The sequence below is a fragment of the Astatotilapia calliptera genome, chromosome 17, assembly GCF_900246225.1.
Source record: "Astatotilapia calliptera chromosome 17, fAstCal1.2, whole genome shotgun sequence".
In the NCBI taxonomy this organism is placed as follows: domain Eukaryota; kingdom Metazoa; phylum Chordata; class Actinopteri; order Cichliformes; family Cichlidae; genus Astatotilapia; species Astatotilapia calliptera.
In genome coordinates this window covers 35,049,380-35,075,255 of record NC_039318.1, presented here as the reverse complement: position 1 = coordinate 35,075,255, position 25,876 = coordinate 35,049,380, and the positions used below count along the sequence as shown (strand labels likewise).

Sequence of the window (25,876 nt, the reverse complement as noted above, 5' to 3'; positions counted from 1 at the left end):
CAAGCCTTTTCACAAGCCTGAGCTAAACGATATTAATGACATGACCTAGGGCTGATGGGTGATGGTGAAGTGGGGATGTTGTTGCCCTAGGCCCCTTAAGAGGTTAATGCGGCCATGGAAGACGTGGCTAGGGGTGTTTCAGCCAAAAGCCTACATTGAACTGAACTGAATTAAACTGAATTCAAGTAGAGTGAATAAGAGTATTGAGACAGGGGCAGGAGAAATATGTGTGTGTGTGCGTGTGTGCACATACACACACATGCACAGGAAATACTTTTCATGACACATTTATTGTTTTGCGTAATTGGCGATTGTATCATTGTCAGCACTTCCATGGCTGTAAATGTGAGGAAATTCAATGACCTAAACAGAAGTCAGCAGAACTGAACAGGAGTGAGACACAGACAGAAAGACACCGACGGGAAGCGTGTGGCAGAATGAAAATAAAAGAAAAAGAGGGAAGGGCGATAGAAAGAGAGGAATACACACAGAGAGGCGAGAGTAGTGTGACATCACATCTTCCAGCCCCTCTCTCTCTGGCACCTTTGCTCCAGTTCTCGCCGAGGAGGCGCAAACACAGTTTCTCGCTATCCTCCTTCAGCGCTCGTAAAAAGGGGCAGGACCGCAGTAAAAGGGGAAAAGGAGGAAAAACATTGACAGGATGAACAACAGTTTTCTAAGCATGGCGTCGATAGTAGATTTCGACCCGCTCAACCCTTCTGTTCCTGCCACCAAAGTTGAAATCACGGTGTCCTGCAGGTAGGGGAATGTGTGTGTGTGTGTGTTTTACCTGGTTTTAAGTCTTACAGGGAGACGAGGGAGAAAAAAAAAAACACCGAGCTGGAAGTCACCTGGGCTTCAACTCCGAGCAAGTTTGCGTTTAGTTTCAGTTCGGCGCATTTTACAGCACCTGCAAGGAAAACGTCGCATCTGCTCTTCAGTTTATGGCGTGAAGAAATTACATTTACTTTGTGTTAGCGAAATCATTCACTTTTGCGTCACTTAGTGTCAAAACTAGGGCTGTTAGAGATTAAGTTAATGAAATATGGCAACCTCGCTGTGGTTAGCAAAGAGTCATTTATGAAGATGTGCTAACTTTGCAGTATTAGCTAAATTTATAGAGCCTATTAAGTGTGACAAGCCACGTACGAAACCAACCTGACTCCGTATATCGACATAACATGGTAATACCAGAGAAAACGGGACAACCGCTCAGAAGCTTGAAGTATAAACGTGTTATTTGATACCAAAGATATATTAGGCAGTAACACCTTAGAAGGTGTTATTGCTTATTATATTGGGATTTTCCTGCTGCCTCGCTGTCTGCCCGGTTGTTTGGTGTTGTTATCGCAGTTTGTGACAGCTGACAGTTGCTGCTGCCCGGTCACCTGTCAAACGAGGACATTATTGTGGCACAGCTAAAGCAGTTTTTGTCATTTCAGTCTGCTCATAAACATTTAGATCCAGACATCTTAGACATTTCACCCAACGGGCTGTGTGCCTCACGGGTCAGACACATGCTCTCCAGAGCCCCAGTGTGAGGCAGGCAGAGACGGCCGTCAAATGAAATAGACACTGTCAGCGATGTCCTCTGTCATGACTTGATAGATCCGTAAATGTTTAGACTAGGACAGCCTGATACAAGCGGTAAAGCTCTGGTGCAGATGAATGTCATCACTGGTGCAGCATCTGTTGGTGTTGGAGGTTCAAGATTTTCCTCTGATAAAATGAGGTTTGTGTAGTTTGCATATATGAAATATGTAAATCCGCAATTATTCAGATGTTTAACGGAAATGTTCTTTGAAAAGGAGAAGTTCTTCCAGAAACTAAAAAAACAGGTTCAACACCGAGGATGAAGCGAAGTGAAGCCACTTTTGAAAATGCTGTTGTGTAACTCTTCATAGTCAGAGCATTGTTGTGGCTTTTCCAAACAAACACAAAAAAGAGGTGTGGCTGTCAGAGTGTCTGTCGCTGTGTTGATCCTGTGATAGACTGGAACATCCTACCCACAGAACGTGTACCTTGGGTCACATTACAATAAGTTGAAATTTTCCGAAGAAGCAGTGTTAAAAGTGTTAACAATCTTAATAATTATTTACAGTAATTTGCTGAGTAATAAAGTTCAAATTTTGTTCAGTTATTGATTTTTATTGGAATTTCAACTTGCTACATTTTACTCAGACTGTGATCAACCAAAGACGGTTGACTAAAATCATACCGGCACAACATCCAGTGTATTGGTGGTGGCCAATTATGAGATTGGCAAAATATCCCAAAAGATGTATGTTGGTTTACTATTTCTGGAAGCTATACCTTGTCGGGAGTTGAGCAGTAAGATTTTTATTATGTTTACTAAAATTTTCGCCCATCTGGTTTAACAAAATACAGCCTCACTGGAGATTTTGACATGGTGTAAATTAATTTTGAGCATATGCATTATGATTGGATGTAGCCACCGTGCGATCACGCTTTTTTTTTTCCATCTTGGTGTTTTGAAGTCCGACTAGGCAAGAAAAAATTGGAAATGACTGTGAAACCAGACACTCATTGCCTAATTGTGACTGGCTTACGGTTATAGAGCAAGATGGGTTGCCCCCTGCTGACCATTTTAAAGAATGTAGGTTTACGTACATATTCTTTACGTACCTGAAAACTGTGTTTGGAGCTCTGAGTGAAAGTCCAGTAATCCACCATTACATATTCTTTATGTATGTGTGTGTGTGTGTGTGTGTGTGTGTGTGTGTGTGTGTGTGTGTGTGTGTGTGTATATATATATATATATATATATAACAATTCTGTAACTGTAACTTCGGTCGTTGCTGTGCTTTTTGGAAGTCGAATTTCCCAGAGGAACCCACCCGAGGGATTAATAAAGTTCTATCTTAAGAGATGGTCTCTCACTCAGAAAACCCAGGTTACAATGTAACCACACGTTCTACCCGCTGCTAAAAATAATGGATTATTCTTTGGAGGCTGTTGGTGTAGGGCTACCTCGTTTTCCAATTGTCACACCAATTAGAATTTTGTTGGATCATAGCATACTAACCAAATAAGTTGACCATAGCACCGTGACACTACATCACTATATTTGAGCACTGTTTCCACACAGATTACTTTTTTGTTTTTTTCCAAATTTTTACAAGTTGTTGTGATGCTGCTGGTAGAAGTGCTGCCCATGTGCCTCAGATACTGTAGCTACTGTATTTCCAGAAGGTTTCATCTCCTTAGTAACAGAGGGATAATGTCATCTACCAGCTGTATATATGAACATGTTTTGTCAGAGTTTGCAAATGTCTGAGTCACCCAGCTCCACAGCCCCAGGGGGCGGGGGGTGTTTTAGTGGCTATCCTCCCACCTCTGACCAAAGGGGGGGCAGGAATGCTACAGTTACATGTTTCTGTGAGCTTAAACCATATACATTGTGTGTTGTTTAATAGTTTTTGTCAGTGGACCCGGTGGGCAGTGTTGAATATTGCCATGGTTACTACTTTTAGGTTCCCCTCTGTGCGTGTAGGGTGGTGTTAGAGTGAGACAGTGGCTTAAGAGAGAACAATGCGAGTGAGTGGTCATGATATCAGATAGTGTGGATTGCAGTGTGTTAAACATGGTTGCAAGTGTTGGGTTTGGTGTTTTTTAATGGCAGTGAGTGCAAAAGCTACCAATTAATGATGAATTAATTTGAATTCCTTTAAGTGCAAATTCTTGAAAAGCTTTAGATGCCCATTCTGGTTTTCTGCAGTCATCGTTTTCAGCACTCATGTTTAATTGCTGCTCAAACTAACGCAAACGTCTGGGAGACACTCGTTGAGTCATGAACGACCTGCTGCAATGAGATGACGCAAGAGAGAAGTCAAGAAAAGAAGATGAGACTGGCGCTTGAAGTAGATCTCTTCATATAATTGCTGTATAGTCAGTCTTGACATAACCATTGCAAAAATATTGATACACTCTCTTCACTTGCAATCCTGACTAATTCAGATAATGCTCCCATTCTATGGGGACAGGAAATAAGACCACGGCTCGGAGTCAGCAGTGTGCTGAAGACATTTGGCTGATCGATGGGAGAGCCCGAGGTATCAGCTAGAATCAGTACGCTACCAACTCTGCCTACTGTGTTGCACAAAAGCACACAAGCAGTCTGTCCGCACATACTGTATACTGGTGAATGGCCTCAAGTCCAGATATTCTGTTACAGTTATCGATCTGACCAGCACACACCTGTTTGTTTGTTTTTTAGCACACAAACCCAGACATAAGCTTATGACATTCTAAAAGTCTTTGCTTGTAAAGCTTGTCCCAGCCTTATAATGTCGAGAAATGTGTAGTGAGTCAATAGAGTGCTGTTGAGTACAGACGACTTGCTTTCTATTTAACTGTAGGGTCAGTGTTTTAGTTTGTTTGCACGAGTATATGGGTTGGGAAATGTGCTAAAATGGTCCATCCAGCCATGATGATTACTGGTAATTTAGCAGCACTATACTAGCGATTGCTGATATAATATCCAAAGAGCTATGTGTGAGGAGATGAACTGCATACGCCCACTTGCTAAATATCACCTAGGTGGGATATATTTAGTTTTAAACTGGACAAAAACCAAAGGATATGAATGATGCAATCAGATAACAAATGCAGCGCTTGCAGTCTCTAAATCAACAGCGTTAAAGCACCCTAATAAATTATTAGGATAAATTATTAGGATAACATTAAAGAAATCAAAAACACAAAGCAGCACACCACTGGTAGACCTAGCATGGTCTCTGGATTAGCAGACGTTCTGGTGAGACTTACACTTTGATGCTACAACAGTACTTAACTTCAACCACACAGTGGCAGGTTTCCAAGCCACTGCATACAAGATGTGTACAAATCACAGCTCTCGCTCAACCATGCGGTCCGACCCAGCAGTGGAATTGAGGACAAAGTGGACAGCAACAAAAATAATGAAATTCCTTCTCACAAAAACAATCATATCAACAACTAGCTGATCACTAATAGCCATATATATTGGTCCAGTAGTCCAACCCAGTATATGATATCCTATTCTTCAGTTTATGCTAAAAAAGGTGTCTTAAAATGCAAACATTGTAACAGTTATCTGCTTCCGTCCTGCTTACTTGTATAGTTATGCAGAGGACAAATGCATCACTTACACTAATCACTGTTGGCAAAACATTGGCAGTGCACCTTCATGATATATATATATATATATATATGTGTGTATATATGTGTGTGTGTATGTATATATATATATATATATATATATATATATATATATATATATGTGTGTGTATTGTTTCATGGATGATAGTTGCATCTGAATGAATCTTAACATACTGTTTGCCATGCCTATACAGGTTGTCTTCATTTGAATAGGGACTGTTTTGAAATGTGAAAAGAGGCCAAATTTGAAAATAAGGTCATATTTGTATAGGCCCGAAGGCTGGGACACATGACTGCTGTGATCCTAATGGATTCACTGAAAAAATGTGTCATTGTATCTACTTTAAACCACAAGTAGTCCTGCAGCTTTTGGTATTTCTCTGTAAGAACGGGAAGGCTAATCCCATGATGCAATGTAATGTTTGTCCACACTGAGCATTCACAATAACTGCTGTGCTCTCAGTACATTAGTAGAAATATTGAAATGTGTTGTTGTTTATCAAAGAACAAAATGTAAATTCAGTTAATGTTAGAGGCAGAGCCCACACTGAGTTCAGATGTAACCTTTACCGTGTGTCCATTGCTTAAGTGCTGTTAGGAACTGGTAGCATGTTGTTACCTATTGCTTAAGCAGCAATGGGAGAATGGAGACGTCCCACATAGAGTGCATATAGCCTCAAATCAGCTGGTAGTGGACAGGCGAGGTAATAATTTACCTGCCATGCTGTGCAAGAGGTCAGTTGTATTCTGTTAGCTAGGGGAAACCTTGACTTTTCTCTTATTTTTAGAGGTCTCGTTTAGCAGCAGAGTTGTCAGTATATGCTGACAAGTGTATACCGACAGTTTGAAACTGCAGAAAGACGGCCACCGAGATCAAACTGCATCACCTTCCTTGGTTTTTCATTAAACTAACTTAAAAAGCTCCTTCTGTTGCCAACATGGCTGATGCAACAGCACCTGAATAACTATGCTGATTGAATATTGTTTATATATACACACAAAATCTTGTGCTGACAGCTTTATCACTACTTCATATGCAGTGTCGGGTAAGTTACTTTAAATTAGTAACTTAGTTACATTACTAGTTACTTCTATCAAAAGAAACTCAGTTACTTCAAGTTACTAATTACTTTCAGAGTAACTAGTTACTAGGGAAAGTAACTTTGGTTTTACTCAGAATTTTCTTGTTAATGTGTTGCTTCCGTAACTGGATACCCAGCAAGAGTGCCAGTCTTCTAGCTTGCATACTTGCCACAAGTGCACTGTGCCACCTACCAATAGAAAGGAAAACAATAATGTGCACATTTCCATGAGAGAAATCCCACACCTGATTCTATCCTAGCCTGCTTTTTACATCCAACACAAAAACTGCAGTCGTGGTGCTTTCGATTGTACTCAGAACTCGGAAATTCTGCCTTCTGAATAGGGAGATGTAGGTAACAACAGACTGCAGATGAGCTGCATACAGAGCTGGACTGGGACAAAAAAATCGTCCCGGGCATTTTGACCATTATAGGAAAAATCATAAAGCCTTTGAATGAAAATAAACGCTGTTGTGACAGTGATGTACACTGTTCTGATGGTATATATGCATCAATCTATCAATCGTTTGTTGTAAGACTCAGATAATTATTTTTTTAAAAGCGAGACATTTTAAATGAGAATAAGAAAGTATTTCCTTGTGCCCCCCTTTCCCTTTTAATGCCCTACATGGACCCCTGGCAACACTTTGCTAGATCCGCCCCTGCACAGTTACCAGCTGTCAGCTACCTAAAAAAGTATCCTGGGGTTATTTGTCTCTCAGAAACAGCTCATAACTTCCCTTCAACTCATTCATGTCACCTAAAAGGTAAACCTGTTTCTCCATCACAGCTCTGATGATTCAGTAAGGACATCTCCTGGTTTCATCTTCATGTTTCCCTCTCATCACATAACCAAACCGACATCATGACCAGCAGCTTTACAGCTGTGGCTCCAGCAAACATCAGCTGATAGTAGAAAGTAATATTAAATAAATTCTAACAACAGCTGATCAAGCTTAAAAGTGCTGCTGTTGTTTACCGCGACATCTGCTGGTTTCCTCTTTCTGGCGCAAAGTGGGCGATAAATAAACAAGAGAGAAAAGCTGATCAGCTGATCATTGATCAGTTTCATGATTGAAGTAGAAACAGGGGAGGGAGGGTGAGAGGAAGAGAGAAGAAGAGGCAGCTGACAGCGTAAAGACGCAGAAAAACTCCAGCTTTGTGTCTTTTTCCATTCTAGCTGAAGTCCGGGACAAACTGTGTTCCTTTTCACCTCAATACGAAACGCATATTTTCTCTGAATACGAGACGATTCCGTTTTTTACGGGACGGTTGGCAACTCTAATAATTAACCTTATGAACAAAATAAAGTTCAACATCAGTAACATAGCACCCACCCATCTGTATAGAAACTTCGTCATGCTAGCTAGCACGCAGTACGAAAAAGTCAGCATAACGAAAATAAACTCCACCTAAACTTAGTTTATATCTGACCCAGATGGACTGCAGGTTATAACTTCTTACCTGAAGTTCAGTTCACCTGACACTCTCGGACCAGCGGCCGCTTCGGGTCTCTCCTCTTGCCTCCCTTTTCCTTCATCCACCTGCTGGCTTCCACCACTTGCTAATGTTATTGAATCTGTGGAAGCTCCGCTATAGCCACGACACGAAGTAACGAATAACGAGCCTATCTAAATCCCAGTAACGAGTAACGCGTTCCCGGTTTTGGCATAATAACTAGTTACCGTGCTCGTTACCGCAATAATAACGTAGTTACTAGAGATGGACCGATCCGATATTACGTATCGGTATCGGTCCGATACTGACCTAAATTACTGGATCGGATATCGGAGAAAAATAAAAAATGTAATCCGATCCATTAAATATCACGAAAGCACCTCACAAAACTTGCAACACGCTGTAACTCACCTCAGAACGTTAGCACGTCAGAGCAGTATGCATCACGTGATAGAGCGGCTGTGGCATGCGGGACCTGTCGGTGGTCTGAATAGCATTTGGAGCTTCGCTAGCAACCCGGCATTTCATCTCCGATAAAGTTATCCCGAGAGAAGTAAAGCAAGTGTGTAAGTCCATCTCTGAATGTTTGTAAAGCATTCCTGCGTTAAGCTTAACAAACGATATACTGCCTCTTCTTGCTGCTACTTCAATCATGAAACTGCTTAACGATCAGCTGATCGGCTTTTCTGTCGCGAGTCCGTCTCTCTAGTTTGCTTTTGGCCCACTTTGCACCAGAAAGAGGAAACCAGCGGCTGAACAACAGCAGCACGTTTAAGCTTGATCAGCTATTGTTAGAATGTATTTAATATTACTTTCTACTCCAGGATCTTTTTCTACGTAGCTGACGCTGGTAACTGTGCAGGGGCGGATCTAGCAAAGTTTAGCCAGGGGGGCCGATAGGGCATGAACAGGGAAAAGGGGGCACAAAGACATACTTTTCTTTCTTATTCTCATTTAAAATGTCTAGCTTTTAATAAATAATTATCTGACACCCAAAGTTTTAATTTGATGTAAAATGAATAGAAGTCAATTACTGTATATAGTGACTATTAAGTCTAATATATATACCCTAGTAAGCTATAGTACTTTTTCCTTTGGGAAGGTACCATCTGTGCAGTCTGCAATTTTGTTGAAGAAAGATGTTGAATCTGTTTAATATTTCTTGAAAAATAATTGATTTCTGTGCATTTTTTTTTCACACTGCATCAAATTAAGGTTGATTACGTCGATTAAGCATCATGAGGTGGAGCGTGAGGGGTGATTCCCTATTTTTTATTTATTTATTTTTATTGTTGCTGGGAGTTGGAACTCTATTAGTTAGGTTGCTTAATATATATGCTAAGTACTCTTTAAAATACCAGAATAGGGAGGATGGTGTAGGTTTAAGTTTATTAGATTGATCAGTATTGCTGAACTATGAAATATTTTTTTTTTGCATACAGGTATAACAGAATAGCTTTAGTGTAGTTGTTGTTTTAAACTTGAGTATGAACTTATACAAAATGCAGCAAGATATTTAAAAAACAGTTTTGTTGATTAAAAAACACTATATCGGATTCATATCGGTATCGGCAGATATCCAAATTTATGATATCGGTATCGGTATCGGACATAAAAAAGTGGTATCGTGCCATCTCTAGTAGTTACTGTAACGCGTTACTTAATAACGCGTTAGTCCCAACACTGTTCATATGCATAGACTTGATGCAGAATGAAATGGCTTTGCAAACTCAGTTCTGCTTAGTCACAGTGTTACAATGTTAGGACAATGTGTTATCTATAGCTGTGTATATGAAAGGACAGTAAAGCAGCGGTAAAAGAGCAGCCTACTGCAGGCGTACGCTGAAATACTGTTTTGATCTTTGACAATCTTGCATTAGCGCTACCACTTTTATCTGGCACTTCTCTGGCTGGAATGAATGCTATGAAAAGATTAGTCTTTTTGTTAGTCGTATAGTGGGAGTGTTAAATGATGTTTGTAATTTGATACACTGCTCGTTAGATTACTTTTAGATTACTCTGTAAAGAGGCCTGAGATACATTGTTGCAGAATTACCAGTTTGCATTACCACACAAAAACACAAATTCCTATAATAATGAGGACACATGAGGTGTTTATTTCAGTGCAGTACAAACACAAAGCCACCGGAGTCTGAAACCAGCCCAAAGAGCACTTCCCAGCATCGCCATAGTGATTCTGCTGTAGAAACAGGTATAGGAAAAAGTGAAGACTACAGTGCTAGAAGTGAGCTTTAACATCATTGTCAGCTCTTCACTACTGGCTTAGTGTCAGCATGCTCTCTGTGCCATTGCTTGTATTGTGTCACTGTCACTTTGTTACCAGCAGTTGTGCAGTTTGCATTTTACCGTCACATTAAGCAATAAATATAAAAGTAAGGTCCACATTTCCATTCCTCAGAAGTTGTAGACCACCTCACCATTTACCTTCTCCAGGTTTAATCCTTTTCTATCGTGAAACATACAGGTTACTCTGTTGCTAAGCCTTGTGGTTCTTTTTTAAAAAGTTTTCAATGATGATTTAGGACAACCCAAATATTTTATTGAACTTTCACCAAGATTGAAAAAGATGAATATTGTGTTCCAGTCTGCAGTAATCTTTTCCCAAGGCAAGGAAAACGGATTGATTTCGGTCTCCTTATTAGCACATTGTGTTGTCAGTGTTGGGAAGGTTACTTTTAAAATGTATTCCACTACAGATTACAGAATACATGCCCCAACATGTATTCTGTAACGTATTCCGTTACGTTACTCAATGAGAGTAACGTATTCTGAATACTTTGGATTACTTAATATATTATCATGCTTTTTACAACTGCATGGATGTACTATTGCTGTGATTTATTACTGTTACTGAAGGTCTGCGGCTCCATAGTAAAGGGACTTCTGGCTAATACGTCGGTTCTGTGTTGGGTTTGTAGCCGAAAAATAGCTTTACTTTGTTGTCTGGGTCAAGTTTGAGACAGAGAGAGGCGTTGAAAGGCTGCTCCAACGGAACTTATTGTTTCGGAGGAAAACACGAACACAGTGTACAGTTGAGTCTTAATAGCTTACTTACAGCTGGGCTCGTCAGGCACTCTTCTTGGCTGCAGTGGTTATTATTATATTTACATGCTTCCAGCTCCCGTTTCTGCTACGATAACTACTTTTCCACTCTCCTTTTTCTCCCTCCTCGCGCTCACAGACACATAACGGGTATGCCAGTCCATTCTCCCTGCAGCACGGACTACACTGCCCATGAGGCTACTTTCTTTAGGGCTATGCCTGTAGCATTCTGTCTATTAGCTTAGCACAACAACAACAACACCCAGGAAACACACAGTCGCAGAGAGAGAGCGTCACCCTGTAACCATGGCAACTGTAACGCTGCCGCCTGGAACAACAGAGCATAGCTGTCAAACCAAACCCAAACAGTCCTGACCCGCCACAATATGAAACAGGAAAATACCGCCATGTAATCCATTTATTTCAACAAAGTAACTGCATTCTAAATACCACCTTTTTAAACGGTAACTGTAACGGAATGCAGTTACTCATATTTTGTATTTTAAATACGTAACGGCGGTACATGTATTCCGTTACTCCCCAACACTGTGTGTTCTTGATCACAAAGCGTTTGCGAGAGGGCAAATAACACGAAACAAGGCTTTGACACGGAGCGAAGAGTGAATTAATTGAATCACAAGCAAGCAGAGGGAAGACACTTGGAGTTATTGGGACACTGCCAAGAAAAGGATGAAAAGTAGGTTGGGAGAATGTAGGTTGGACACACAAGAGTTTGCAAAGTTGAGCCATCATGAACGCATTCTTGGTCATCAACACCCCCCCCCAGAGAAAGGATGACTAATGTTAAGATGTAAACTCATGTGTTCCTCTGTTGTGGATTCCTGGCAGTGACGTCTGAAATTGTTATCGTTCATGACGAGAATGTTATCATCAAAGATTTTAGTGTGAAGGTATTTGTTGAGATAAAGTGTAGCTAAAATGTAACACCGCCTGAAGACACATGCTTTGGATTGCATGCGGCGCCTTTAAAGCCCCTCTTAAAGTCCTGAAGATCTTTTGACCTGTCATAACAGGAAGTGCACAGGTGGATTCAGGTATATATATTTTTTAAATGTCTCCATCGCTTTTACTATCATTAGTTATACCTGTGCTTCTCTTGCTGTTGTGGACAAAGGTGGGTTGCTGTTTCTCTTGCTGCAGGAAAATATTTTACCACCCGGCTTACTATTTTGCTCCGAGCGCTACTCGTGAACCACTTACCAGCCTTTAACATCACAAGTCACGACCCTCTTGGCTATCTATTTTCAGGGTGCTCACACCCACTCCTTCTATGGGAAGTGATTGCGTTGACCTTTTTGGCCCCATAGAGCTCGCATAATAGTGCTCTTATTGAAGACGTCGCTGACAACCATCACTTTGAAGGGAAGATGGAATTGCCTGCTGTGCGCTGGTTCAATGCTGGCAAAAAGCACAAAAGACTGTGTGTGTGTAGTGACGCAGCAGCCGATCACTTTTTCTCCCCTCGTCTGTTTACATGCGGTTCTCAACAGCGGGGAGCGCAAATGATTTTGGATGAGAACACAGTGGTGGTGGCAATCACTGAGACAAAGCTGTATTGAAGAAACCCTTTCTGTGCTACTGGAAAGTAATGCTTTTGTCTTCTCTGTTGTACCCCGGCTCTGTTTTCTGAGTATTTTCTGAGCTGCTCTCGCAGTGTGTTAATATACATCCGAGAGAGTGTCTCATATGCAAGCTATAGGCCAAAGTGCTTTTCTGTAATCAGGTTTGAGCTTTCAAGTCAGTAAAGATTTATGCACTCTGTGGAAATTACTATCGACCTTGGTTCTTCTGTTGTTTGCTCACTGTGGGTGTTTAGTTTGTGGTTTTGGTTTTTTTTGTTTTTTTGCTATGCAAGTCGACGGGTGCGTATGCGCAAAGTGCCGCAACATGTGTGTGTCTATTTGTACTGTACACAACATGCAAGCTGCACGCTAATACAATCCCTCTGCACCATCAATCTGGCTGGAAAGCTAAAGGGTGAAGAAATGCATTGATAAAGATCTGATGGAGACGGTGAAGAGAAGTCACTGACAGATGTCAAGGGCTACACACACACACACACACACACACACACACACACACACACACACACACTATTAAAAACAGAAAGCAGATATGTACTACTTGACTGCTGCATGCAGAAGTAATAAGTGAAGGGAAAATAAGCGTACATGATGGCCCGACCCTCAAGGTTGGACAGCTGTGGTGTTATTTTAAATGGAGGTGATAAAACATGGACTCAAGGACACGCACACCTTTAACACCAGCAACTTGCTGTAAGATTACATTATTTATTCCCGAGTCACTAATGGACTCGGGAATAAATGATGGAAAGTCACTTTGGAGTTGTGAAAAAGCGGGTTCAGTCAGGATCACTTAAGTGAAAGGAAGATTGTCATTTTAATTTAGTTCAGTTTTATTTATCAGTTTTATTTATTATTATCGCTAAATGACAACAACAGTTTACCTTTATATTGTAAGGTAAACACCCTAAAACAATAGAGTAAAACCCCCAAATCAACTGATCCTCCTATAACAAGCACTTGGCGTCAGTAGGAAGAAAAAACTCCCTTTTAACAGGAAGGATCGGGGTGGAGCAGCCATCTGCCATGACCCGGTTGCGGTTTAAGGGATTTCATTCTGCAGGAATTTATATTTGTTGTGTTTTCCTAGCAGGGATGTCTAAAATTGTTTTCACCATATTCAGTTGTTTTCTATCATATTTAGTGTCAGGGTATTTATTATGATAAAGCAAAGCTAACATTGTCTTGCTGTGGCTCTGGGATCTCAGTGTCCATCCATGTGCATAACAGATGTAACACTGTTAACATTAGAAGCATGTGAAACGAGAGCTGGGGTGGGGGTGGGTTCCAAAGTGGCTTGCAGATGAGCTGCAACTGTAGGCAGGTTTATAATAAACAATTTAAATACTTGATATAGTTTCTGTTTCTTGGGGATTTACTTAAACTTTAAATAAAGTTTAAATAAAAAAATGATAATTAAGAAGTGCTGGGGGCCACAGAGTTTTCTATAGTCTAAGCTATTAAGTACAGACTTAAAGCCCATTTCATAAGTACTAGCACCATTGTCTGCCAGTCTACAGCCTGCACCACAAGATGTTTGCTGGGGGAGACGGAAGCAACACAAGGCCTAGGTGGCTGTGAACTTGTGAATGGTCATAAACCAGCAGGGTAGTTGCAGTGGATAAGTGAAGCTAACACCCTGATAAGGCCTTAGTTGAGTGCTACTGAAAGATCTGGAAATGAAATGCAGCCTCAGGCAACACGTTTTACTGCAGATACCTTTTGCTTCTTCTAGATGGAGTTTGCCGATTAGTGCCTCCATTTACTTAAACTGTGAGTTCGCCTTTGCTCGCCCTGCTGGCCCCTTCCTATAAGAGGCAATATGTTCTGCACCACTGTAAAGGAAAATTGGTGCACTTGATTTATAAAACCAGATGAACCAGTAGCTATATATTAAATATATTAAAAATATTTTTTTTAAAAAAAAGAGAACAAAACAGCAATAATTTTATCCATTCAAAACTGGAACTGAGATGAAAATGTTAACATGTACCGAGCTTTTCTTTTTTATATACAGCAGATCACAGTAATCAGCTCATCTGCTGGGACTGTAGCTGAGCTTGACTTTATGGACTCGGCTGACTCTATACTTGATGTTTACACTGTTTCGCATGCTTCTAGCTGTTCTTTAGACATTTTATATCAGATTGTTTTCATTAAGATGTAATTTTCCTGAAATTATTTAGTGGAGACTAAGTCTCAGTACGACCTATGCAGTAAGACCTGTTGACCTTCTGGTCGACACAGGCAATAAAAGCACAGACTCAATGCTCCATCAAAGAACAGTAGAGAAGAGCAAAGTCATCCATCAGCTAGATGTACAGAAAAAAAGCCCATATGGAGCCATTCAGCTGAAGGACTCCATATGGGCTGACACCTACATTACACACACTGTATGTGCACACATGCATTTCAAAGTGTTTAACCAGTCGCGCCTGCCCACACACTCTTGCAGGCATTTGTGCTGCCTTGTGCCCCCCCCCCCCCCCCCTCCATCAGTCAGACAGCTGATGACATTTTCAGCACACACATATAAAATTCAGTCACATTTGATGCTCTGACATTTTATTTCCACACCGATGTCAGTCGCCTCCTGTCCTGTGAGACATAAAGGTAAAATAAAACAAATCACAACATCTCCCGTGGAATCTGCCCGGCCAATTAGATTTTTTTGACATTTTGTGTGTTTGATATCTGGATAGAGAAGTGGCTATATCAGATTGGGATTTTTTTTCCACGCTGTCTCACAAAAACACAACAAGCCAAGCTTTCAGATTGCTATTGCGACCCAGATTTGGACTATTTGACAAGTAAGATTACTTGACATACAGTAGAGCTCCCTCGCAGCTTTATGTACAGCTAGGGGAAGGCAAAGACAGAAGGAGGGGGAGGGAGAGAGAAACTGACTGGCCTAATGAAGTCATCTCTATCCTGGTCACATAGCATAGAGGCTGCTTGAATTCCTTCAGGGATGCTGCCGCTCTCCCTGTCTGTCTCCCTCATGTAGAAGCCCCTAGCTTCAGCCTGCACATCCAAGCATGTCTTCTCTCACATGCACAAACACAAGTCTCTCTCCCCCACTGATAGCACTGCAAGCAGGCAGAAGCTAACATGCACACACACGAGAAAGGAAGAAGGTTGGCACCGCACAAAGAAAGAGAAATGCCTCTATCCTCCTCACTTCCTCACTCTTATCCCCCACACCAGCTCCGGGTAGCCTCTAATTACACACTGCTAATCAGTCGCAAACACACTAACACGTCACACAAGCACAAGGAATTTCTATCTGATCGAGCCTCGGTTATCATCTGCTGTATGGTAACACAACACAGCACCGTAAAGATCTAAAACTAATATATATTATCAGACTAAGCACGTCACGCTCGGCGGCTCTCAATTGGATGAAGACATTTGACCTTCGTTCCTTTTTAGCAGTTGCGGTCATACGTTGGCCAGTGACATGTGTTGATGGAGGAAGCTAGCCGAGTTGGACTAAACTGCACTGAAAGCGGTGACAAAGGCGATTAAGGTAAAATGCCACTAGCACAGATGTGTAGCTGTGTGCTGTGCGTGAGTGATAGTGGCGTGGCACATTTCGGCACGCGTGTTTGTGTGTGTTGAGATGTTCTCTTGGCTCTCCCAGCCCTTGTCAGGAAGAATTAGGGCAGCCCTCCTAGAGAAGCAGAGAGAGAATACAAGCTGCTGATGCTCTCCTTCAATATATGTGTGTGTGTGTGTGTGTGGGAGGGAGAAACCGTGAGGGGGGGGGATTGATTGTGCCAGCATGTGCTTTACTTCACGCTCTGTAACAAATGAAAATTTTTTTGGATAAATCAGTAAAAATGAGGGGTGGGCACAAAGGAGAGCTAGCCAAGAAGCAGGTACGTGTAGCTCGGTGCTCAGCGACCTGTTGAGAGCGGCTGAGCATGCTCAGTTGTTTCCTCTCGCTCCACGTGTTTCCAAGAATATTCCTGGTCTGTTGCTAAGCGTGGCCACACACTCGCACACACGCATAAACTCAGTAAGTGAATCCCGGGGTGATGGAAACCCCATGATTTCTAAACCATTTTAGTGTTTACAGATTCATTTTTAAATAGACTGTTTGGGAGAAAAAAAATTGCAAAGCCTTCCTCTCGGTCAGCAGTCTTGTGATAATAGGAGAATTCACTTCTCGGTACAAGCCCTTAAAGCTCCATTAAGCATTATTTTTGGTATTAACATTTAATGAGAGCACTCCCAGCGAGGTGAAAAGGTTTCCCGCAGCATAAACACTCGAGTCTTTTAGCAGCTCACAGCTCCCGGTGCCTTTTCCGGCTCAGGGTTGGCAGGTCTGCACTTACAGGAAAAAGAAGAATTCTCTCTTCTTTTGGAATCACTTTCTGATTTATTTTTAGCATTTCTATTTGTTAAGTGTTACATTTGATTCCATTTGTGCCAGTGTATATATAATATATATAAATTGCTTTTGCATTTATAAGAAAACTGATGTTAAACCCGTAGAGAACAATTAAGCGATCGTGGCTCAAGAGTTGGCAGCTCGTCTTGTAATCGGAAGGTTGCTGGTTCGAGCCCCGGCTCTGACAGACTCGGTCGTTGTGTCCTTGGGTAAGATACTTCACCCGTTGCCTACTGGTGGTGGTCAGAGTGTCTGGCAGCTTCGCCTCTGTCAGTGCGCCCCAGGGCGGCTGTGGCTACAATGTAGCTGCCATCACCAGTGTGTGAATATGTGTGTGAATGGGTGAATGACTGGATGTAATGTAAAGCGCTTTGGGGTCCATAGGGGCTAAGTAAAGCGCTATACAACTACAGGCCATTTATTGCTCCTTCTAGCTGTTGGTATGCTTGCTTGAACAGGTCCTGTCTTGCTCAGTTTATTTTTATTGTGAGCCATATTTCAGAGTTTAAGAAATTCTTATTCATCTTTTGTAGTTTTGAGACTTTTTTAGCCAGCCTTCTTTTGATTGGATGACTGAGCAGATGGGCAGGGCATCTGTGCTCACAGCCTGAGCTCTGTGCCTTAGATGCCCTCTATCTCTATGACATAATGCAAGGCCAAGATGGGGAAGAAAACAGTGAAACAGAGCATTTAGAGTAACCTCAAGCCTGACTCAGCTTTTGACTCAGTGGTTACTTGTTGGTTACTGTTCAAAACTAAGATGAGTATTAGCCACGGTAACTGTAAATGCATGACAGAGTCAAAGAAAAAGCACGATAGATCTCCTTTAATATGCCAGGATTAGTAGTAATCGTTTTTCCTTGTGGAGTTTCCTTGTTTTTCCATGCATAGACAACCTAATGTTTATACGCAAGTGTAAAGACTTCCCAAACCCACCTCTATTCTTCAGTAGCCATTTTTGGTACTGATTATGCAATCATGATTGAATTGTGTACGGTACTGTTCTCATGTATTTATAGCAGACTCTTTAAGACAAGAACTGTCTAGATTTGCACCCTTACAGTAGTGCTGTCTCGGTATCGCAGACTTGCCTGTGTGTGTTATTAAGCTGATGTATGAAGAGTTGTTAAATCTGAAGTATTAATACAGTAATTGGGAAGTTCCTGTTCATTTGTGCATATGAGTACAGGTTGTTCATCAGTGAGGCAGTGTACATCGGGAGTAGCTGAACTGGAAAATCACTGGACCATACACAGGATGTCCTGTGTGGTTTTGTGCGTGTCTACATGTGTGTAACTGTAACTAGTTCAGTGAGATGGTGTAGTTTGCACAAAGCCTATTCAGGTCATGGTCAAACCTAGAGAACGACAGAAAGGAGAGAGGGAGAGCATTGGGGAGAAAAGAAGGAGTAAACAGCAGGAATTAATGCTCAGGACTCTCAGTGAGAGAAACCCATCTCCCATGAGAACAGGAGACTTGGAAATAAAGAATACTGCAGTAAGGATGAAGAGTAATGATTTAAGGACTGGAGAATATTTCAAGATCTGTAAAAGCTCAGCTGAGTGCAGGTGAGGTTAGAAAAGTGGAGACAGAATAAGACGTGCTTGTGTTCTGCATCTGAGCAGGTGACAATTATTTTTACAGAAAAAACAGTTTAGTGGGGATATTTGAGACTAGTCAGCCAGACATTTAAAACTTCCCTTTCTAATTGCCACCATTTTGAATTTGATGGCAGCAATGTATCTCTAAAAAGAAGAATGCATTGCAACTCCTTAGGTTAATTTGCAATGGGTGAGTAACATGACGTTGTATGAGAGGGGCATCTTAGAGATTTCGAGTTTTTTAGAGTTTTAGAGTTTAGTTTAGTTTAATTTAGAGAAGTAACTAATTTTGGAAAAAGAATTTGCACTAATGTTTCTCACTGTAAAATTGTGAAAACTTTGAATGTCTTATTATATGCATTACATAATATGATCAAAGCATAAAAATCTGGAGAAATCTCTGTTTGCAAGTGTCAAGGCTGAAAATCGGTATTTGATGATCATCATCTTCAGGGCCTCAAGTAGCACTGCATTAAAGACAGGCGTGATTGTGTCATGGAAGCCATTGCATGGGCTCAGGAACACTTTGAGAACACAGGTCACCATGCAGCCACGACTGCACATTAGAATAGAAGCCCTATGTGAACATCCAGAAATGCTGCTCGGCTCAGCCAAAGTTTGTTTAAAATGACTGAGCAAAGTGGAAAACTCATCAGCGGTTAGTCGAACTGGAATTTGAACTTCTGTTTAGAAAATATGGACACTGTGTCCTCCAGACTACAGTGGAGAATAACTACGTCTCTGATGGTACAGGTGAAGTGGCAGCTTGTATGTCTATAAAGGCGCCATCAATGCCAAAAGATGCTCCCAACCAGACTCTCTGACTTCCAGAGAAGACCAGTAACTATCGTTTTAACATGGCAACGCCTCTCTCCACATAATGGGAAGTTGTAATTAAGGAAGGTGGAAAACAGTACTTATCTAGAAAACCAGTAACACTAATGTGTAAACCGTTTCTGCACAGTGGTGTGGATGCTAATCTCAAACGAATGAATCTCAGAAATACAATTCATTTGAATCACAGCAGGAATATTTGGAGGTGGAGCAGTTAATCTAGCCTCCTCATTTGAAGCGGAGCACTGTTTTAAGTATACTTATATATAGTTTAGGGCATTCGGTATAGCTCAAAGGAGCTGCTTCCTCATTTATACAGCGGGATTTCAGTCTTTTTCCAGGAGTCCCTGTCCTGGAAAAAGACATTCACTCCGCTGTCACATCATGTCATGTAATTGACCGTAAAGTCAACATAATGAGGCTGACATAAGGCACACTCTGCACACGGGTTAAGCGATTACTCTGCACTGTAAGGTGTCATGGAAATGTGTGATAACATGGGACTGTTAAAGCTGGCGTTTTTTTTTTTTTAAATACTGGATGGTAGGAAACTGTTAATTGTTATTTTTACATGAAACCACGTTTGAAATGTAGAGTGGAAAAATCTCTTTGTCAAATGTGTTACCAATAACTGACAGCCAAAATGTGCTCATGCACCAACTACGAGAGGCGACAACAGCAAAAATAATATTAATCTGAAAAATGATGATGACAACATGACAAAAAGTTCAATATTTTGTCTAAATTTACAGTAGTCTTCATCCAAAATGACATTTAAACTCTTAAGTTAATTAGACAATTAGACTGACTGAAGAAAAAAACAAAAACTGCAAGTCAAGCGTAAATACTGATTCACAAGGTTGCTTGGATTTCCTGTTTTTGGCTCCAAAATTGAAAATTTGAACAGAAAACGTGGGGTGAGATGATGGCATCATTTACAGAAAAAGAAAATCTTAGCCTCAGAGCTCCAGCTTGAGCCACCGCTGCGCCGCCGCTGCTCTCTGCACCTCCATGTTCTGTGGCTTTTAAACCCCTCTCCTCTTTTCACACTCTCCCTCTCAACTTTTCTCTCTTTCTCTGTGCCCGTGGTTAAGCCTGGACTGCAAATAGAGTCCAAACGACAGAAATAGAGCAGATTAAGACACAGTCTGAAACACACACACACACACACACACACACAAAAGCTTCCGCTTGCTGCTGCTTTCACAGTTTGGGACGGATAATTAGATGGATTGCTGTTTTTCTTTTTTTCTCAGTATGTAACTCTTTCACTCAACACCTGTGTTTTTCCCGGTGTAGTGCTCTCTCCTCTCCTCTCCTCTCCTCTCCTCTCTCTGCCCTCATCGAGTGGGCTAAAAACCCAATTTATTTCTGTAACATTGGACAGGCTTGCAAGGTTCCCAAGGGGTTTTGCTGCTGCGTTGTAGAGGTAACACACTGTCCGGGACGCGGCCTCTGAAGCCGGCACTAGGAATGTGTTTGTTCATTTAAAAATAGGAGGGGGGAGATGAAGAGGGGAAGTGGGAAAAGGACGGAGGGGTGGAAGAAAATAGATCAAAGGGAAGGGGAGGCTGAGACCCGAGAGTGGAGGTGAGAAAAACGAAGGTGGGGAAGGTGAGCGTATCTCAGCACCGATGGCATCCCTCCGCTCGTTGAGTCGGGTGCAAAAACAACGCAATACAGCAACTGTCAGTCAACTCAGTCAAGTGGTCCCAATTGGCTCTCGGCAGTTGCCATGGTAACTGTCCCCACACTCCTGCTATCATGCAGCTTTCAACCAGCACCACCCCCGATGAGCAAATTCACAGGAGTGTGTCTCCAGTTTGTGTAGGTAGGAGACAAAGAGCAATAACCCCCCTCTGACCCCACATTGAAGCTTCATCATATAATTAGAGGGCTGTCACATTAGCTGGAGATGCTGCTTCACCCTCTCTCTCTGTGTCTGTCACAGTGACATACCTCTCCTCTCCCCCTGCCTTCCCCCGTGTTTTTTTTTAAAAGTTATTCCTTTGTGTTTTTACATGCTTAGAGGGAGGCTGACGTGGGAAATGAGCATTAAAAAATAGTCTTTGCTATCCATCTGGTATATCGGATTTCCCCTTCCTGATGCAGTGACTGACAGCTGTCACAGGTGATGCATCAGAGGCAGGGCCGGGATGGCAGGGGACTGTACTGCTATCGTTTGCCCCCAGGAGGGAGGAGGCACGGTTCGACAGCAGTCTGGGATCAGCACTGTCATACCTGCCTGTGACTTTTGCTTGTGTTATGTGAGTTGTACTTTGAATCTGTGCAGCAGAGGGTTAGAGCATGAGACTAAAGTTGATGAAAAAAACAAACAAACTTTGTTTATATGATTCTTGTTGCATTTTAAGAAACTAAAGTAAACAGAACTGCTTGTTAAAAAGTCAATCTGGTCAAATGTTGTAAGTCGTGACAACATTGCTCCTCCATCAGTCATGTTCTTGCAAAGTAACCAGTCTGTGTGTAAGTCGTGACAGTCGTGACAACATTGCTCTGTGTAGAGTCTGACCAACCTATCGGTGAGCTGTTATTGAAAGGTATTAGCTATTTATTGATCTATCGGTACCTGGATTTGTCATGGCCTGATGAATGAAAAATGGAAAAACACCCATGTGGGGGAATATTTTGCCATCCATAGAACTCACTGTTTATTTAAATCCAGGTTGAAGACTCACCTGTTCTCAGCTGCATTTGAATAAAGCACCAAATCCACACTTTAAGCTTAAATTTCAAAACTTACATTTAACTACTGATTTTATCTACTGTTCTGATTTTATCTGTTTTGATTTTATATACTGTTGTTTGTTTGTTTGTTTGTTTGTTTGTTTGTTTGTTTGTTTGTTAATTAGTTAGTTAGTTTATTTGCTTGTTTTATTCAATTTTAAATCATGCTTTTTATTTGTTCTTGTTTCTAATGTCTCTGTAAAGCACTTTGAATCACCTTGTTGTTGAATTGTGCTATACAAATAAACTTGCCTTGCCTTGCCTTGCCTTGCAAGCAGAGTCGGGCAGATGGTAATCCAACAAAATCCAGTCCACATAAAAATGTGGGGGAAATCTGTTTGTTTCATGTCTAAAAGAAAAATATATCATCCAAAATATTGTATTGTATTGTTAAATCAACAAATATTGATAATAGTATTAGTAGTAATAATAAAGTAATAGTAAATAGTAATAGTAATAGTAAAGTAACCAGTAAAGTAACCAGTCTGCACAGAGACTCTTCTGTAATGTTGCAAAAAAAGTAGAATATTGTAAATGTGATGTGTTTTTCTAACATAACAGAGACATAATTGAACTTACATTATGATGTCACATCATCAGTTTTATTTTAAACATAAGTGTAACATATTCACAATGTAAAGTTTTGTAAAGTTAATAATAATAATGCAAACATTAATCAGAGATCAATACATGATGTTACTAAGACGATGCCCCAAGAGATCACCATAAGGTAAATTTGCTGTATTTTTTTTTAACTATTTAGTTAATCGCTTGGACCTTAAAATCTGCAGAGAATTGGTAAAAACTGGTGTTGTCTAGATACTTTGAAGCTCTGCAGTGTGAAGGTTAATGTTGTACACGGGCATATTTTAACCCAAACCACAATAGTTCCTAAATCAAACTAAGTAGTTTTGGTGCCTAAACTTAACTAGCTGGCTTGGAGTAGGTTGCTTAAATAATGAATGAGTTTTAATTAGTGCAGCGTCCCGGCTGCAGGAAATACATTAGAAAAGAGAAGCTTCTCATTACTTCACTTCTAATCTAGTAATAAAACCCCCCCAAAACAAACCAGTGTTAAAGCGACATTATCTGTTAGCTAATCATTTTTGTTTTGTATTTAATAAGCATTTTTTTCCTGAGCAGATGTTACATGAACCATGAAAAATGACTCGCCTACACTCATCGATTTTTAAACGTAACCTTGATCTTATACCAGTCGGGTCCTCAGTTCATCTGCTTTTCTGAAACCAGTTGTTTCAGCTTTTTTTTTTTTTTCCTTTCCTGTTAAGGAGAGCTTTCTTTTGATTGGCTGCCTGAACAGCCAGTGGGTGGGGCTTCCGTGCATAACAGGGATCTCTGCATTCACAAATGCATTAGCATAACATACATACATGTACAAAAAATAAGGAAAAGAAACAACAGCTGTAGTCGTTTAACCAATTCTGAAGTTTTTAACGTTTTTGGTAAAAGGCAGAAATGTAGGCGTCCAACAACACAGTCATTAAACTGGGAGGATCTGTGGTCCTCTGCCTGTACTGGCCATCACCTCTACAAAGCCACAGAGGTGACTGCATGGAAAATGGCCTTTATCAGTTGAAAAGTAAATTTTACAGCTGAAATCTCGATTATTTTAGTAGGGCATGCAGGATTTATAATGCAGCAGTTCTTTTGAGGTAGCGAAAAGATTACTGTTATTTAATAACTGTATTTCCACAAAGAAAACCCCCCGAATGAACACATGTAGGAGTAACTAAGTTACCAAAGGGTTTAGCATTTCCTTCACTTAAACATTTGTGATTTGTTTTGTGATCTGGAATCAAGAAAATGAGTTCTCCATCACTGAGCAGCAGCAGAATGACTGGGAGCTAGAGCAGATGCCAAAGGTGGTGTTTGGGAAGAATGACACAGAGAGGAAGCTGTAAACATACCCAAAGTGGTAAGCCTCGGGGTACTTTATTGTAGAAATCAATATTTTGAGAGGGGAATGAGAGGTGCGCTTTTTTTGCCAGTGGTAGAATTTTATTCCTTTCTTCATAGTGTAGACTGCAAAATATTGCACAACATTTAAATTACAAAAATAAAAGCATCAAAATTCCAAATCGCTGCCACGAGATGAGCGTTTCTGGGAAACTCTGTGCTAAAAATACAAACACTATTTGAGTCTTTATTCCTGCAGACCTCTCTGTGACTCGGATGGCAGCTTTTCGCTTTCCGCTGTCTGCCTCTGGATAAAAAGAGAGAAGGAGCGAGAGGAAAAAGAGTGAGCCATGACTCATTCACATTATCCTCTGAAGTGGAAATCCTGACAACGTAATCACACATACGAAAACACACACACACACTCACAGAGTATATGCATGCAGGGGGAGCCCAGGAGCTCATTTGGAGTGCCACCATGTGTGATGTGCTTTGAGCAGCAGTCAGTCTGTAGAGCCTCAGATTCAACTCTTGAATATTCTATTCGGACATGTGCCCCTAACTACACCTCCATGCTGACACATTATTGCAGTGGTGAGAGTGTTTTATAGCATAAATGTATGTGTTCATCATCTGATGTCTAGGTTTATTCGTAAAGTCACAATAAGACTTCTTAGAGGGTTGTTTTGCTTTACCTCGCCACACTTTTGCTTACAGCGAGAGGAGGCTGTGGCCGCACCGACTTATTTCGAAAGAAGGAGAGTTGATTCACCATTCACCATCACCGCCTGTGATTGTGACAGCAGACACGGGATGACATAGCTGTCACTGTGACTGTGGCTTGTTTCTGTTGTTATGATCTTGGCTGTGACACATTTGTTTTTAGTATGTGCAACACTGACTACATGCAGCACTTGTGGGTGCGTGTGCAGTAATGGTCATGCTGCTGCACTTTGAACCCTTGTGACCAGTCGGGAATACAGTTGAGGCCCATCTCAGTCCACCTCTCAGAATCTGTAAAAATGTCCAGCTTAATATTAAACAGCATATTAATTGCCCCGTACAAAAACATGGGCAGTCTCCCTTCATAAAAAAATGTAGGTTGGGGAAATTCTTTTAAGTTCTCACCTGTGTGGAGTCGGTTAATCTTTAAAGTTAGGGGCACGACTGCTGCCGATTGCCGGTATGCCAAACAGGGGGCTGCAGCCAGTAGTTTAGTAGGCCTTGCGTTTCATACCTTTGGCTGTTACTGTGGTGCTGGTGCCTTTAAGAGCATTAAAATGCAATTAGCTGACAAATAGTAACACTCATTGAACTGGGATATTTAATATTGTAGCATTTTATTTATCTGTTACCGGGCACTACTTAGCAGGTATGCGTATCTGTTCCCCTGCAGGATTAAGAGATGTCGCTAGCTAACCTAGCTTGCTGGCGTTAGTGGATAACTTCACCTTCTTATCCAAATATGCTCAATGCTGGCTATGAAAAGATAATACTGTGTCACTCAGAGGACTGACAATGAGGCGTCAAAATGTGGAGTCAAAACTAATTGGCAGTGACCATTTTATATACAGTCTGTGGATCGAAGGCCAAAGTGTTGTGAGGTAGTGTAAACCTTACTAGCCTACTGCACAAAAATAAATGGAACTTGACCTTTCAGGGCTACCATAGTTACACGGTGAAAGTGGTTTGTTCCTTCTCTCCCTAGTTAAGTAAAGATTAGTTATAGTTTGACGGCTTAAGAAGCCATCTTGAATGAGCTAAATCAGAAAAAAGCGAGTGTTAAAGACTGTGCTAAATGAGCATGAGCAGCTCTGCTGTGAGGCCTCACAGTTACTTCAAAACGAATTGACAAAGGGCAAGGATATAATTGTCACCACCGTGTCCTTATTTATTTATTTGTTTTGTTTGTCTGTTATTTTCTTTTGTTTGTAAGGATATTTATTTCCCGGTGTTCCCTGTGCTTCTCTCTGTTTACCTAAGGGTTCAGAAAACGGATGCACTGCTTGTTTAAAA

The 25,876-nt window shown here is 41.1% G+C and overlaps 1 protein-coding gene across 2 annotated transcripts in view; it reads left to right on the top strand.

Annotated features, from left to right (window-relative positions):
• The first annotated feature begins 412 nt into the window (after positions 1–412).
• LOC113009780 (copine-8) overlaps positions 413–25,876 on the top strand; it is a 106,697-nt gene continuing 81,233 nt past the window's right edge. The window contains exon 1 of one of the 2 annotated variants that reach the window (XM_026148311.1): positions 413–759. In XM_026148311.1, coding sequence (XP_026004096.1) covers positions 662–759 — 98 coding nt within the window. In that variant the 5' untranslated portion in view covers positions 413–661. Of the gene's footprint in view, positions 760–14,873; positions 15,897–25,876 lie in introns of those variants that run through there. The other variant, XM_026148312.1, reaches the window with a different exon arrangement.